The following is a 14,335-nucleotide window of genomic DNA, read 5'->3' as shown; positions in this document are numbered from 1 at the left end:
GTCTCTAAAACTCTCCATTTCTTAAGTGAAACATTATTATTTCTGAATTCTTGGAGGCAGAAATGAGCTTGATACAGCTTCTGCGCTTAGCACAGGGAGGTCCCTGAGCACTGTCATACTGTCAAAACCAAACTGCACACACCAGATTGCACATTAGTGTGACTACCTTTGGAAGAGGCAGCTGTGCTGGGTCATGACCCTTGTCACATGCTTCTGCTCTCAGCCTTGTGTGGGCACTAGAAGCTGTGCTAGTGGAGATCAACTGGGCCATGAAACAGGTCTCTCAAACATCTTCTCCCCTCCCCCCCCCCCCCCACAAAGTAGGTTCTGCTGAATGAAGAAAAGTAAAAACAGAGCTTAGGCCTTACATGTTCAATGAATGTGATCAGCTCTCAGGTAAGTAATGGCCACAACATGAAACTTGGACAAACCAGCACATGGATAAATAGTAATTCCTATTCCTATTTCCATGATCATGAATGCAAGAAATAGCAATTCAGTATGGAGGAAATATTTATCGGAATTTAAAAGAAAAACAAAGGTAAACAAGGAATTTTAAAAGCATAAAAAAAAGTGTTAAAAGCCTCAGTTTAACTGATTTCATACCTGGGTGCAGCGTAGCTGCTCTGGGAGGGCAGCTACAGGAATCCTGAGACACTACTCCATTCTGCTCTCATTTGAAATACATAATGAAAAACATTTGTCTGATGTTCTGTTTGACCAATTATATGAACAATTTCAGATGCTGAAGGAACCTGCTTCTCCTTGTACAAATACTTAATCAGAAAGGCAAAAACCTGTATTAAAAGTACAACATATCCAAACCAAAACCAGCTGTCATTTTGCTAAATTGGATTTTGCACTGCATTCATGCTGGATCCTGTGACTTAAAAGAAAGCTCATATCAGAATTGGAATTTACAAAAATGATTATTTTGTTTTTCTGATATTTGATTTAGATATTACAGAACCTCTGTTTTCAATACATTAAGAATGCCTTTTCAATCCCTGTATTTCTAACTCTCAAAATGATGGGAGATTTTGAAATTAGGTGACTATTGAGACAATTCTTCTGATTAACTATAGTAATTTATAAAAAATACTTACAGAAAAAGGTAAATGAATATATGTTATTTAATTTAGAAACACAATTGTAATAATCTAAAGCTTATTTCAAAGCAAACATAGTTCTTAAAAGCAAAGTAATTGAGTCCATATTCCCTTCTTGACTTTTTTGGCTTTAGTTTTATTATCCTTCATCCAAAAGTCACATGCAGACATTGGGAAACAGAGAGCTAAATTGGCAAACTCTGTAAATCTTGTCATTACTATAACCAGAAACTCCCTTTAGGTTTTTTTGGGGTTTTGTTTGGGCTCTTTTTGTGGCAAAGTCTGATATTTTCATATCCCAGAATAGTAGAGAGAGACATTTCCAAAAGAGAAATCAATTTTCAGGTTGTGTCTTCAAGTCACGCCAATATAGCTGAGACAAATTCTATCTCAGTCTGAGCCATTGCTCTGTGTCCAGCTATAAACTGTCATGCCTCACCCTCCACTTCTTTTGTTTTGATTAGACCAAAGCCATCTTGCTGAGTTGCTGTAAAGGGCTTGCATCTTCGAATGCCCAATTTAAATGTAGTGGAACATTATACACGAAGCCAAACTAGGGTTATCAGTCCTTATTGCTAATCATTTTATGCAAACCATACGGCAACCATTTCGGGGTTTTTTTCCTTTCAGTCCAGAGAGCATCCAGTTTATCAATCCTGTTGACATGACACAAAAGAGTTCCAGAACCTATAACCTCATGAACCAGTCCAAGAGACAGGAAGACTAAAATCATATTACGTGGCCTGTGCCATCAGAGTACTACAGGAAAGATGAAAGACTTTCCTGTGTTCTAAATTCCTGTGGTAGCAAAGATCTACTTCGGTGAAAATGCCTGGATAGTTCTAGGAGTGGATTACAAGGCAGAATATAGAAAAAGTGCAGGAAAAATAAAAGGTTTTGAATCCCTTTGGGTTCTACAAGTCTGGCCCTAAAGAAATGCCCCTCTGTTCTCAAATACGACGAACAGTTTATCCATGGGGGAATAAACATGGCAAGTATTAGAGAAAATTATGAATAGCAGAAGGACTATCAGAACACTTGTGCACTTTTGGCTAATTATCAATGCTACAAAAAAATCTCAGTCCAAACCTTACAATTCTCTTTCTATGTCTCCTTTCATCCCCCTCTGAAAATCTCAGTAACCAAATTACATGTCAAGGGGAGAAAATGTTCTTGGCTTTTTTGGGACATCTAGGAGGAGAAACTTTGAAACATGGGTTTAAATAAATGCAATTCTAAACATGGTGTAACAAATGCAAATTAGGCATTAAGATATTTATGAGCGAACAATCAGCAGGAGCCAAAAAATGTGTAATTAAACTATAAATCATTACTATCATTGGTAAGTACAGTACATAGTACATCCATTTCTGTATTTAAAGGAAAATATATGGAACACCTTGCACCCAAATACTGTCATGATCTGTGTAATCATGCCTATTTCTTAAATTTCTTTGCTAACACTTAATATATAGGTATTATCAAAACTATTAACACTGATAAAGACCTGGTACATTAATAGAAGGAGACAAAATATTATACAACAAATAAAAGAATATCCACTTTTCTTTTACTACCAGCAGCCTTCGCAAAGCAATGCTACATTGTCAATCAAGGCAGGGATTGCTGAATTACCTCTCATGAGATGGTGGAAAATCTGGAATGACTGACACATCTCCAGGTTCCTGAATCTGAAGACCACAAAGCCTCATTACTAACACTAGTGTTTTCTTTTTCCCTTTCTGTATAACAAAAAACCAACCAACCAACCAACTCAAACCAAAACCACCCAAAAATGGAACTTCCAAGTTTAGAGAGAAAGTCCTACCATGGCCTCAGCACACTTAGTTTCTGGAGTTTCTGGCCTTTTCATTGCATACCATTCAGATTGGAGTTACATGAACAACCATTACACTAAGGACACATATTTCCAAACAATTACAGAATCACAGAATCACTGAGGTTGGAAAAGACCTCTGAGATCACTGAGTCTAACCATTAACCTAGTACCGCCAAACCCACCACCAGAGCATGTCCCTAAGCAACACATCTACAAGCCTTTTAAATACCTCCAGGGATGGTGACTCCACCACTTCCATGGGAAGGCCTAACTTCCATGTTACTTCTGACCAGAACTGCTCCCTACATGACTAAAGGAAATTGCTGGCCTCAACAGGCTATGCTTTGATCTCCTTTTCATGCCAAACATAACTGCTATGAATTCAGTAGTAACTGTGATTTCCTGGTTTTGGTAGAAGAAATAGGTTAAACATGGATGAAAAAATCAAAGTTTTCTAAAACAGCTGTCCTGGGAGAGAATCAGATCTGAATGCTACTCAGAATGGCGCAGACTCATCAAAGTCCTCTGTCAGTAAGAGGGACTAGATACAGGAATGGCTAGAACAATATCACTCATCTTCAAAAGAATACGTTAACAGCTTTTGTATTTCTGCATCTGTACATCTTTTACATGGCAGCTGCACAGATTGCTGACAATGTTTCAATGACCTCACTTCTATGAATGCACCTTGAGGAACAATCCAAGGCAAGATCCTGAATTAAGAGCTGTCATCTAAATCTACTGATAAGTGCATACCACCCTGAGAATGGGATATGAACTTCTTCCCCATGAAAAATTGCCCAGCTACTCCTATCGAAACTTTAATTCAATTTATACCATCCAGCATATCGCCTTGAAGATTAAAAAGAAAAAAAAAAAGTTTAAAAGCCAATTATTGCTGTTTATTTGCTTTTAACTGCTATTTTACTAGCACTTGAACACACTAGATTAGACTGAAAAGCTTTCCCTTAGCTAACTAAAATAGCTTGATGTAACTTTATAGCCGGGAGGGACGTGCCAGAAGAACGGCCAGATGCACGTGGCAATCTGTGAACTGAAAGGAGTGATCTAAGCTTTCAGAAACACAACCCATGACAAATCATTTCTTCATGCTGCTGGGAGAGCCAGTATCTCTTGGAGTAGACCTTCTGCATTAGTACTGAGGCGGAATGCCTTGAAGAAAGCTCCCACCTCATCCTGCCATGCAAAGAGCTCTCAAATGAAATACTGGACTTTCAGCACTAGCGCCAACGGCCTCCAAACACAAAAGACCATTCTCAGCGGATCCTTCAGAATCTGGCTGCTCACTGCCCTTTTAAAGCCATGCCACATCTATACCCTAGGGTTTAGCTTGCAAGCCTCTACGAGGTAACAAAACACAACAGTGAAGCTATTTCTTCTAAAAGACACTGAGTACAAAAAACCTTTTCAGATATTGATTGTAAAAAAACCCCAAAACACCAAAAAAGTCAAAGACGGCATTGACAGTAAACTATTCAAAAACAGGTGAACATTTACACTTCCATGAAAGTTTTCAAAACAAAACTGCACAAAAACATGCACTTTTGCAGATGACACATCCAGGACACTATCTGCTATGAGATGATTTTCTTTGAGAACATTTCAAAATAGAGGGCCAAAAATTTTACAGCAAATAGATTTAGCTAAATTTCAGTGGAGTCCAATATTGTCTTCTGAACTTGGAAACAGCCAAAGATGGAAATCTACTTCTAAACCTTCCTTCCCCTTCAAAAGGATAATCTTGAGCTCTAGAAATCTGAAAACTCAAACTGGGAAAGTGTTTAGAGGAGGATCTCTTTCATACAGACCACACAAAGTAAAATTTATACTTTGGACTTCCTAAAACAAGAACAGCAACACAAACTCTGCAATTTCCTCTTCAATATACAATCAGGGCAATACAGATCCTATCCCTCTGTCCTTTCTGCACAACGAATGTGTTCATTGCACACCTTCAGCTACACATATATTTCTAATCTAAGTAATTGGTGGATTGCATGTGCCAGCAAACTAGAGGTGCCTATAGGGAAAGTCCATCCAATGTTACAAACCACATCCCATGTTAGAATGACCCATGGAAAATACCAGGTCACCTCCGTGCCTCTGCAAAGCCCTCTTCCACCCTCAAATTTTGCTCAATTTCTCACAGCATAACAGTGATCTGAAGTATGAAATCCCTGAGTGAATCACACAAATTATACAATTCCATGGTACTAATGGTGCTAGAGATACCCAGTGCACTGCAGAGACAAAAAATATTTTCAAGCAACAGGGACATTTAAAACTTGTCTATTAACTTACTTTTCTTCTTAGTTCCCCCCCCCCCTTTTTTTTCTTTTAAATAAAGAAACAGAACTGTAAATGTGTTTGTCAAAAAGGAATGGAAGTTAAAGGCCAAATTAAGTCTTGGAATCAAATTTCCATGTAAACATGATTTCAACTCACCTTCAAAATTAGGGGGGTTTTGGTTTTTTTGTGGTGTTTTTTGTAATTCAAACTTAATTTCTATTCAGATACAAAGAGAACAGTTTTGTACCCACTACTCAACATGACACTATGAGCAAACACAAACATGCAAGCCAGCAAAGCAGAATTTCTAAGACAGTTGAAATATCAATAATACCAGAGTGCCACTCTTTGCTCTGGCATGCTAAAGAAGAAACTAGTAAAGAAAATGGAGCCATGTACTTCTCAATAGAATCAACATTTTTGTCAGAATCAAGATGCTGAAGTACACATTATTAACAGCTGTCTAGTACACACCCTAGGAATGAAGGACATGTGCACTTAATTTGGTACTATAGTACTAAATCAAGAAGCAGTTTCACAAGGTGTTATGTCTTTCCTAAGCCTGAAGAAAGTAGTCTCTCCCAAAAGAAGTCAAGCAGAAGAAAAATCTGCTCAGAACTTTATGTAATAAAACACTCCACACCTTGGAAGCTGCCAGTGTCTTATTTATTTTCACATTTACACATAAGCTGGACATTTAAAATAAATTCTCCATTTTAAAAAAAAATTCTTTAGGATAGCAAATGTAACTGTTCCGCTACATCTCTTTATTTTAGCAAGAAAGAAAGATTTCCCCATTGACATGGCCCTCAAAAAATATCACTGGCTTCAACCTGTATCCCCAAACTAAGGAGAAGTATTAAGGGCAGCTCTCTAATGTTTTCTCATACTGTTTCTACGCAATATCATTGATAAAATGATTGTCTAGGTGTATGCACACACAACAATACATGTACACACACACACAAATGTACACACACTCCTCCCTTCCTGCCCGTACTTTACATGGCACTTACTTTGCACAGAGCAAAAGAGATAGTTTGTTTTAAGTAATAATCTCTCAACTCTACTGCGCTGAAACCACCAAGTATTTGTCCAAGTACATCAGTCCACCCCTAGACACATTGACAAACTCATTACAGACACAACCAAGAAAGGGACCTTCCTAAACAGAGTAAGGTAGTCGGCATTCAGAACATACAGTAAAGAAAGATTCCAAAGCAAAGTTCTACATTAAATATAAGAAGTACAAAAACCTGAATAATTCCACATTATCTAAACACATGAGGATGTGAACACAAAGGTATTAAAAATACTGAAATAACTTGACAATACATCTATAACACAAATATTTAAGTAATCTTAGAAGGGCCTTTTACTTTTTTTAATAATGCTCCTACATTTTCTCTTTATAAATTCTTTACCTTTGAAAACCAAGGAGCTCTTTTCTTGAAGGTATTTTTTTCCCTTCAAGATTTTTCCAAATCAAAAATCCTCAGAGCCCAAGAAAATAGTTAGAGCTTTTTATAATTCAAATTAGAAAAAAGTCTAATTCAATGCTTTATATATTATTTTAACATTGGCTTTATTCCAGCATAAATAGCTGTATGTGCTTTGTATATGAAAGAACATATATAAAATACATTGTAGTCACATGCAATATTTCGGTCACTCAAAAATATAACCGACAGCTTAGTTTTTCCATTTCATACTAGATTTGAGGGGGAAAAAAAAAAAAGCAGCTTTTTTTATAGAACAATCACTTTCAGTCAACAGAGCATCTCTTTTTTAGACCATAAGACAAAATACAGCTACACTATCTGACAATCCTTTGCCTTATTGCTTTTCTGCACAGTGAAAATATATTAAAACCATTTCCATGAAAGAATTGATGTAATCTCTAGAGAGAGTGCACATGTTCAGCGTGGGCTAAGGCTAGTTAACCTCTAGTGTATACTGTATCAGTAAGTAAAGATATATTTGAAAAACTTATTTCAACAATACATTCTGCCTTTTTTATTGTGAAATGCTGACAAAAGCATTTGATGTTGCCATGAGAGAAAGCTTTTGAATAAGCTGGAAGTTTTCTAAGTGAGACATCAAAACATGAATCAGTGGAAGTCGTTTTAATGCTTTTTTAATATTAACCACACTATGAGTGTCACTGAGATTTCTATTTCACAGTGCTGGGTTTCAGTCTAATTGCTTACAGGTAACTGCACACATCATAGACCCCGCTTGGTTTATATTTGAAAATACACTGCCCTGCCGTTAAATAAAAATCTATAGATTCGTCAAAGCTAAAGAGCTATTACATATTTATTAAGGATTTCAACTACATTTGAAGTTCCAAAGAGGAGAAACAGGTCACACTTTCTCTTAGCAGTAAATCTAACACTCCTCCCCCATGTTGTCTCTTAAAATATAATTTTAACTTAATGCAATGTTTGAAAACAAACTGTTTACAGAAGCTCACAAAATACATTACACATGGGAGACAAACACGTTAGTTCTATACAGCACAATGGAATAGGAAGTGTGCAGAACCTGGAGGCACAAACCAAAACATTTTAACAAGGAAACCTTTCCAAGAACACCCCACAATTTTCATAGGCAACAGAGAAGCAATATTCAAACACAGAGATGACCACCCAACAGCTTGCCCTCGCACACAGAATTTCCAGAATAAACCACTAAACACACGTCAAGACACATCACAAAAAGTTGTCGACACCACCAAACCTCACTTTCTTTCCCTGGAGCATCCTCTAAGTCGCCTGGAGAGTGAAGAATCAGCTCACCTGCACGGGGGGGGCCCAGCCGTGGACACAGGCGCACTCTGACCACCACTGCCCCGGGCTGCCCTGGGGCTTGGCTGGGGATCTGGGGGGGCTCTTCCGCACCGTGTCCCACAGAGGGACCAGCTTGCCCCTGCCCTGGCCGGCACCCGCAGGTCCCCAGGAGGGCAGCGCCTGAGCGCTGTGCTGGAGGCCCGGTGGATGCTGGTGCCAGCGGCAGGCGCAGTGGGCATCCCTGGCGGCGGGGGGCACATTCCTGCCGCCGTCCGAGCCCTCGGCGCCCCTGCCACAGCTGTGCTGCCTGGGAAGGTGCGCGTGCATGGCGCACCCGGGGCTCGCCCTGGCCACTGGGCATGGACGCGCTGCCGGCGGCGGGGGCGAGGCGCGGCGGCGGGGCCCGGCCAGCCCGCGGGCAGCGCTGGCTAGCGGCGGGGCAGCGCGGGCTAGCGGCGGGGCATGGCGGCGGCCGGGGCCGGGGCTGGCGGGGGCCGCTGCCCAGCAGCCCCGTGTCAATACCGGACTCCACTCGCGCAGCCACTTGACAGCATCCCCGCTGCAGGCAGAAGCAATCAATGCTCTGCGTGGCTGGGACGCACGCCTGCATCCCTTTCTGGATGACAAACCACGGGAAAGGGGGGAAAAAAAAATCCGACAACCAACAAAAAGCACTCTTGCAATTTTCAGGAAGATTTAGGCATTTCCTAGCCGACCCTGACACAAGTCACAGGTACCCTGCTGAAGCACGTTTTACAGGCAAAGGGCTTGCTTGTGGAAATAGCATCTAGACAAAGTACTGAAAAAGATACTCCTTTACCAATGATCCCAACAGATGCGGGAGTGGTTTTTTCCCTGCATGCCTGAAAAGACCTTGTCAACAAAATTGCATCAGAAGATGCAAATGACAAGTCCGGGAAGAATGTTATCTGCCCTAAATGCTAAACCACAGCATGAACGTCGGTATGTGCTAATGTGCACAGGCTGATGTGCACAAACGCAGCAGAGAGAGCAAGAGGCTGAATTTAAAAATAAAGCCAAAAAAACATATGCCACAAATTAATGGCTCTCCAGCATCCTATATATGTAAATTTGAATATATTTTGTTATGTGTAAGGTCCTCAAGATTCTGATTGATGTCTCATTTTCTCCTCTGTTTTTCACCCCTTAAAATTTCTTTGGTGCTTGCCAATAACCTTCTGTACAGAGTTTTCTGTAAATCCTCTCTTGGGATTTCCTTACTACTACAATCTCTTTTCCTTAATTTCTCCTGAATTCTTTCTTTGCAAGTATTTTCTTTTATTTCTTATAGAAGTGACAGGTGTGTAAAGTGAATAATTCTGGGCTGATTGTTGCGAGCCCCTTGAGATGTTTAGGGGTATTCTCCAGTCTTAGGTACCTAAGTCCTTAGGCCCATAAGACACTCATTGGATCCTGGACTCATATATGTGTGTATTTTTTTTAGATTTTCTTTTAACTTAAGCATATCTCAGCTACATTTAGCAGTAGAAAATAACAAATGTATTTCTAAAAACATATGCAAGACTCCCTAGCAATACTTTTATGTCTGTTGGTGTTCAGTTAGGATTCAAGTATACATAAAAATTAAAATGAATTTGTAATATACATAATTTTACTATTACAACATCTAAAATGAATTTGTCTAAAGGCAAAGAGACAACTATGACTATCTGCAAATATGTTTTCAAGTGAGATAAATGCGTTTTTACAAATGCTTTGAGGCAAGAAAACGTGATTCAGTTATTTAATTCCTCCTGCATAGCTAACCTAAAATTCCTCAAAACTTAGACACTGCTAAAAGGCATAACAATAAACCCTGGCAGTAATTCTTGATTAAAAAAATTAATAAATTATGGCAATGCTCTAACAGTGGAGAAAATATTTTGACAACACTGTAGTTCAAAATGCTGCGTGTGAAGCTCACATCAGTTTTAGCTGTGTTTTCATTCAAGGTGCTTGTCCCAGCTGTACTAAACTGATGTGATATTGCAAGGTTTATTCAGAACTTCACTGAACAGCCAAAATCGTACAAGATATACTCTCACGTAACAGAAACCCAACTGCAAGAACCCACAGAGCTTGGCACAGAGTTAAGGTCACTTCATGTTTGAAAAAGAAATACTAATGCACTTCTGAATTGCAACCACAGATGTGGAAGCCAGCACTTAAAAATCTGAGCTAAGGGAGTCTACAAGGTAATCGTTGCAACATGTAAAGTAACTGTAAAGTTACATAACACTGAATCCATCTTTTGCAGTTTTAGTCAAGCATAAGAAGTGAAGGTGTGCGAGCTGCCCAGAAAGCTGCTTTCCTCCAGTGCTCAAGGGAAATTCAAACCTGAGCACCTAAAAACTTGTCTACCAGAAGATACTTCAAGTCATTGCTACACCATTTGACACCACTGAGCATAGCTTAGAAGTGTTGGGTAGATTCAGGGTATTTCATACTCAAAAAATTAGTAAAGAAAAAAATTCCTACAAATAAATTTTATTACTGGCAACACTTTTTTTTAAAGGTTGTCACTGCCTATGTGAGACAAAAACACTTGAATATGGGATGCATATGTGCGACTAATTGCCGGACAACATGGTAAGATGGATTCAAAAGATAATGCAATTTCATCCGCTGTAATTGAACCATTGTGTTAGAGAGGATGGCACGCACCTCTGGATGAACTTGGATCAACACATGGCTCAAATCCACATGCCCAACTGTCATCCTAATTTGATAGTAACTGGTGCACAAAGCAAAACTAAATATTGTACAATATACTGTGTGAACTGAGTTTGACCCAATACTGTTGTGGAAAAATCTCACTAATTTTCTTTTTAAAATATTAAGTAGGCATGACGAAATGGAGCAAATAGATTTAGCTGATATTGTACCAGCACAAATAACTGTAACTGGATTACAGCAATGTTGGACATACACCAAAAATAAATGCTGAGAATAGTTTGCTTCAGGCAAAAATGTGCATATGGGAAACAAAAAATATTAATAGAGTTCTGAAGGGGAAGCTAGAATCATGGGCAAAGCTGATTTAGATGTAGTAACAGATTTTTCCCTCCAACCAAGAATGCAATGTTATGCAACTATAAAAAAAAAAAAAAAAAAAAAACAACAGATTAAAAGAAGAATAAAAGAAGAGTAATAAATGTGGACTGGACAAACTTATGAGAGATCCTAAACGTCCATAAATACTTTTCTTGAAGGAAAAATATTGTGAACAGTTACACAATAGCAAAACTACTGAAATAAGGCAATTTGCAAGTTTTTTGTTTGGTTGGTTGGTTACTGAAATGCAATCTTGTATAGAAATAATATTCTCAGTGGTGGCGTGGGCTAGAAGGAATGGTTGTGATTAGTCCAAGATTAGGCCAGGAGCCAACTGATCTGGCATAACTCACTGTTATCATAGGGTACCTAGGAAATCTTGGACAAACAATTTGATTTCCATAACTATTCATATGTAAAATGAAAAAGAAAAAAACATTTCATTTAATGAAACTAGAACATAAGGGGTGGGGAAAGACACAGCTGAAAAAAAAACCACAGCTTCTATTTCAGGTCTGTCTACACTTCTTTTCTTCTAGGTATTCAAGGCAAGAAGCATGAAGGACTACAACACCAAGAATAAAACAGTAGAAGGAGAAAAATATAATAGAATATAGCTATTTTAAAAAAAATCACCATTAAGGATATTTCATTGGAAGTCTATCAGTAATTTTCAAGTGTAATATTTTGCTTATTTAAAAAAAAAAAAAAAAAAAGTATGATCCCCATACCCTTTAAACAACAGGATGGGTCTCAATCTTAGAGGTTTTGCAGAAAAATACCAGCACAGTGCAGAAAAATACCACACAGCTGTCTGCACAATGTATCTGGCTGCATGATCAAGAGCATGTTCTTTACATTTTTATCAGAGGCTAGAAAAGCTTAAGGAGCTACAAACATATCCATTTTCAGCGTTAGCTGCATGTCCTAGGGTTAGCATAAGGACAATCATTTAGAAATCAAGATCCAATGAAAGAGAAAAATGACAAGGGTTTGGAAGGGAACTATATCAAGAGAAGAAAACAACCCTCAGCTGGGAATATTAAGTCACAGTCAATCACGTCAAAGCTGGTGGAGAACTGCACAGCAGGTTTACCAATTTCACATCCAACTGAATCAAAGAAACATAAAATTTCTGTGGAGTGAAATACGAGAGCTTTTCCATGCCAATGCAGGAACTTCCCTTACTGGACCTGCTATTTTCAGGTAGAGGTGTTGTGCTGGATTCAGCTGGAATAGAGGCAATTTTCTTCACAGTGGCTGGTTTGGGGCTGTGTTTTGGATTTGTGCTGAACACAGGGCTGATAATTTAGAGATGTGTTTGTTATTGCTGAGCAGGGCTTACAGAGAGCCAAGGCCTTTTCTCCTCCTCGTACTGCCACGATGGCAAGGGGGCTGGGGATGCACCTATTTAAGACAGGTGTTTTTTGATTTAGAAAAAGAAATTCAACTATGCTGGGTCTCCATTCAGATAGCAAGGTAAGCAGAAAAGTACACCACAAATACCCAGCATGTGTCCATAGAAAAAGTTAATCAGGAGTTTTATTACAGTCACATTGCATACAGATAAATGCACAGTGTGAATTGTATAAAAGAAGAAGGCAATATAATCAAGCTAGAATTTTTATTCCAATGCTGGCTATCCTTGTAGAAAATAAAAAAATGCCAATTAGCTGGCTCAGACAATCTTTTTGAGGTGCAGTGCCTATTACAATATCCTCTTTCTAACTAATTACTTCCCATTAGAGTTATTTTGAAAGAGCTTGAATTTATGAGCAGACAATGAGAAATTGTTTCTTTCCGATGAAGCTATTTGTGTTATCTTCTTAATATATCTTTGAAGAGTTTGACACAGTTCTGTCACTGTCTTATTATGGGCCAGTTGTAAGCTTCCACTGCAGATGAATGGAAAGCAGAAAGATGGAATCACACATCACAGCCAAAAAAAGACAAGGTTTAGAGCATACATTACCAAGAATTCAAGTTGCTAAGCTCCCTCTTCAGCCTTTGGAAAGCACAGACTTCACAGACTATCATGAACTTCAGAACAAAAGCAAAACCATTTGATGGAACATAACTGATTCAGTATTAAAAGAATAACAAAAATCTGTCTTGTTTCTCTACAGCCCATACATGGTCACCCTTGAGATTTTATTTCAGTTGAAAACAATATCTAAAAATATTTCCCAAACAGAAATATCCTAGCATGTTTTTGTGAAGGAATTGCATACAGGTCAATGTGCTGTGTCTGTAAATGACAAGGACGATCCCTGAATCAAGAAAGGGTGATACAGGAGCAAGATGAATCCCTTATGGCTCTGTAATGAAAAGAGGTTTACCCATATACACAGTTGCTCTAAACTGTCTTCATTACTTGGAAGAGTAAAACCCATCTATTTGTATTATTTGGAGTATGTATAACATTACATTTTATCTACACCAAGTGACCTCAAAGGCTGGACCCATTGCTCTTTGCTTTGATACAGAAGTTTTTGAGCTTAATGCAGGATGGACAGGGTAGAATTCTAGAGTCTGTTTTGTACAGTAGGTCAAACCACCCGCAATTCTCAGGCTAGCACTGCACAAATAAATGAAAGCAAGCTAATGGCTAAGGTAAAAAGTAGTTTCTCTGTATAAATTGATGTAAACACAGCCTGCTATTCATAGTTACTTAGTTTTAGGAAGAGAAGACCTAATTGTAAGGATTTTTTATTTTTTACATAAAAATACAAGAAAGAAACTCTCGGTTACAAAACACATGAATTCTCCTGGAACCACTTGCTGTATGAGGAAAATAATCTGTTCTATATAGCAGGACCACAAGGAAAGCACATTAGATTCTGAAGGAAAAAGTTACTAACTAGAGCAGAGTGGAGCGGGGGGGAGAGAATCCCCTTCCTCTCCCTGCTGGCCACACTGCTTTGGATGCAGCCCAGGACATGGTTGGCTTTCTGGGTTGTGCGTGCACATTGCTGGGACATACTGAGCTTCTCATCAACCAGCACCCCTGAATATTTCTCCTCAGGACTGCTCTCAGTCCCAATTCTCCTCCCAGCCTGTATTGATACTTGGGATTGTCACAACCCAGGTGCAGGACCTCTCACTTGGTCTTGATGAACTTCAGGAATGTACAGGCCCACTGCTCAATCCTGTCAAGATCCCTCTGGCAACCCTTCCCTCCAGCATGACTACCACACCACACAGAGCTT

General features: G+C 38.9%; 1 protein-coding gene across 25 annotated transcripts in view; it reads right to left on the bottom strand.

Annotated features, from left to right (window-relative positions):
• Nucleotides 1-14,335, bottom strand: part of DLG2 (discs large MAGUK scaffold protein 2) — a 1,001,432-nt gene that overhangs the window by 418,187 nt on the left and 568,910 nt on the right. For 2 of the 25 annotated variants that reach the window (XM_032099079.1, XM_032099081.1), the window contains exon 1: nt 8,061-8,393. The exons of the other annotated variants lie outside the window; for them this stretch is intronic. In XM_032099079.1, coding sequence (XP_031954970.1) covers nt 8,061-8,378 — 318 coding nt within the window. In that variant the 5' untranslated portion in view covers nt 8,379-8,393. Of the gene's footprint in view, nt 1-8,060; nt 8,394-14,335 lie in introns of those variants that run through there. 25 annotated transcript variants of the gene reach the window in all.

This window comes from Corvus moneduloides, chromosome 2, assembly GCF_009650955.1.
Source record: "Corvus moneduloides isolate bCorMon1 chromosome 2, bCorMon1.pri, whole genome shotgun sequence".
Taxonomy (NCBI): domain Eukaryota; kingdom Metazoa; phylum Chordata; class Aves; order Passeriformes; family Corvidae; genus Corvus; species Corvus moneduloides.
This window is presented reverse-complemented; position numbering and strand designations above follow the sequence as displayed.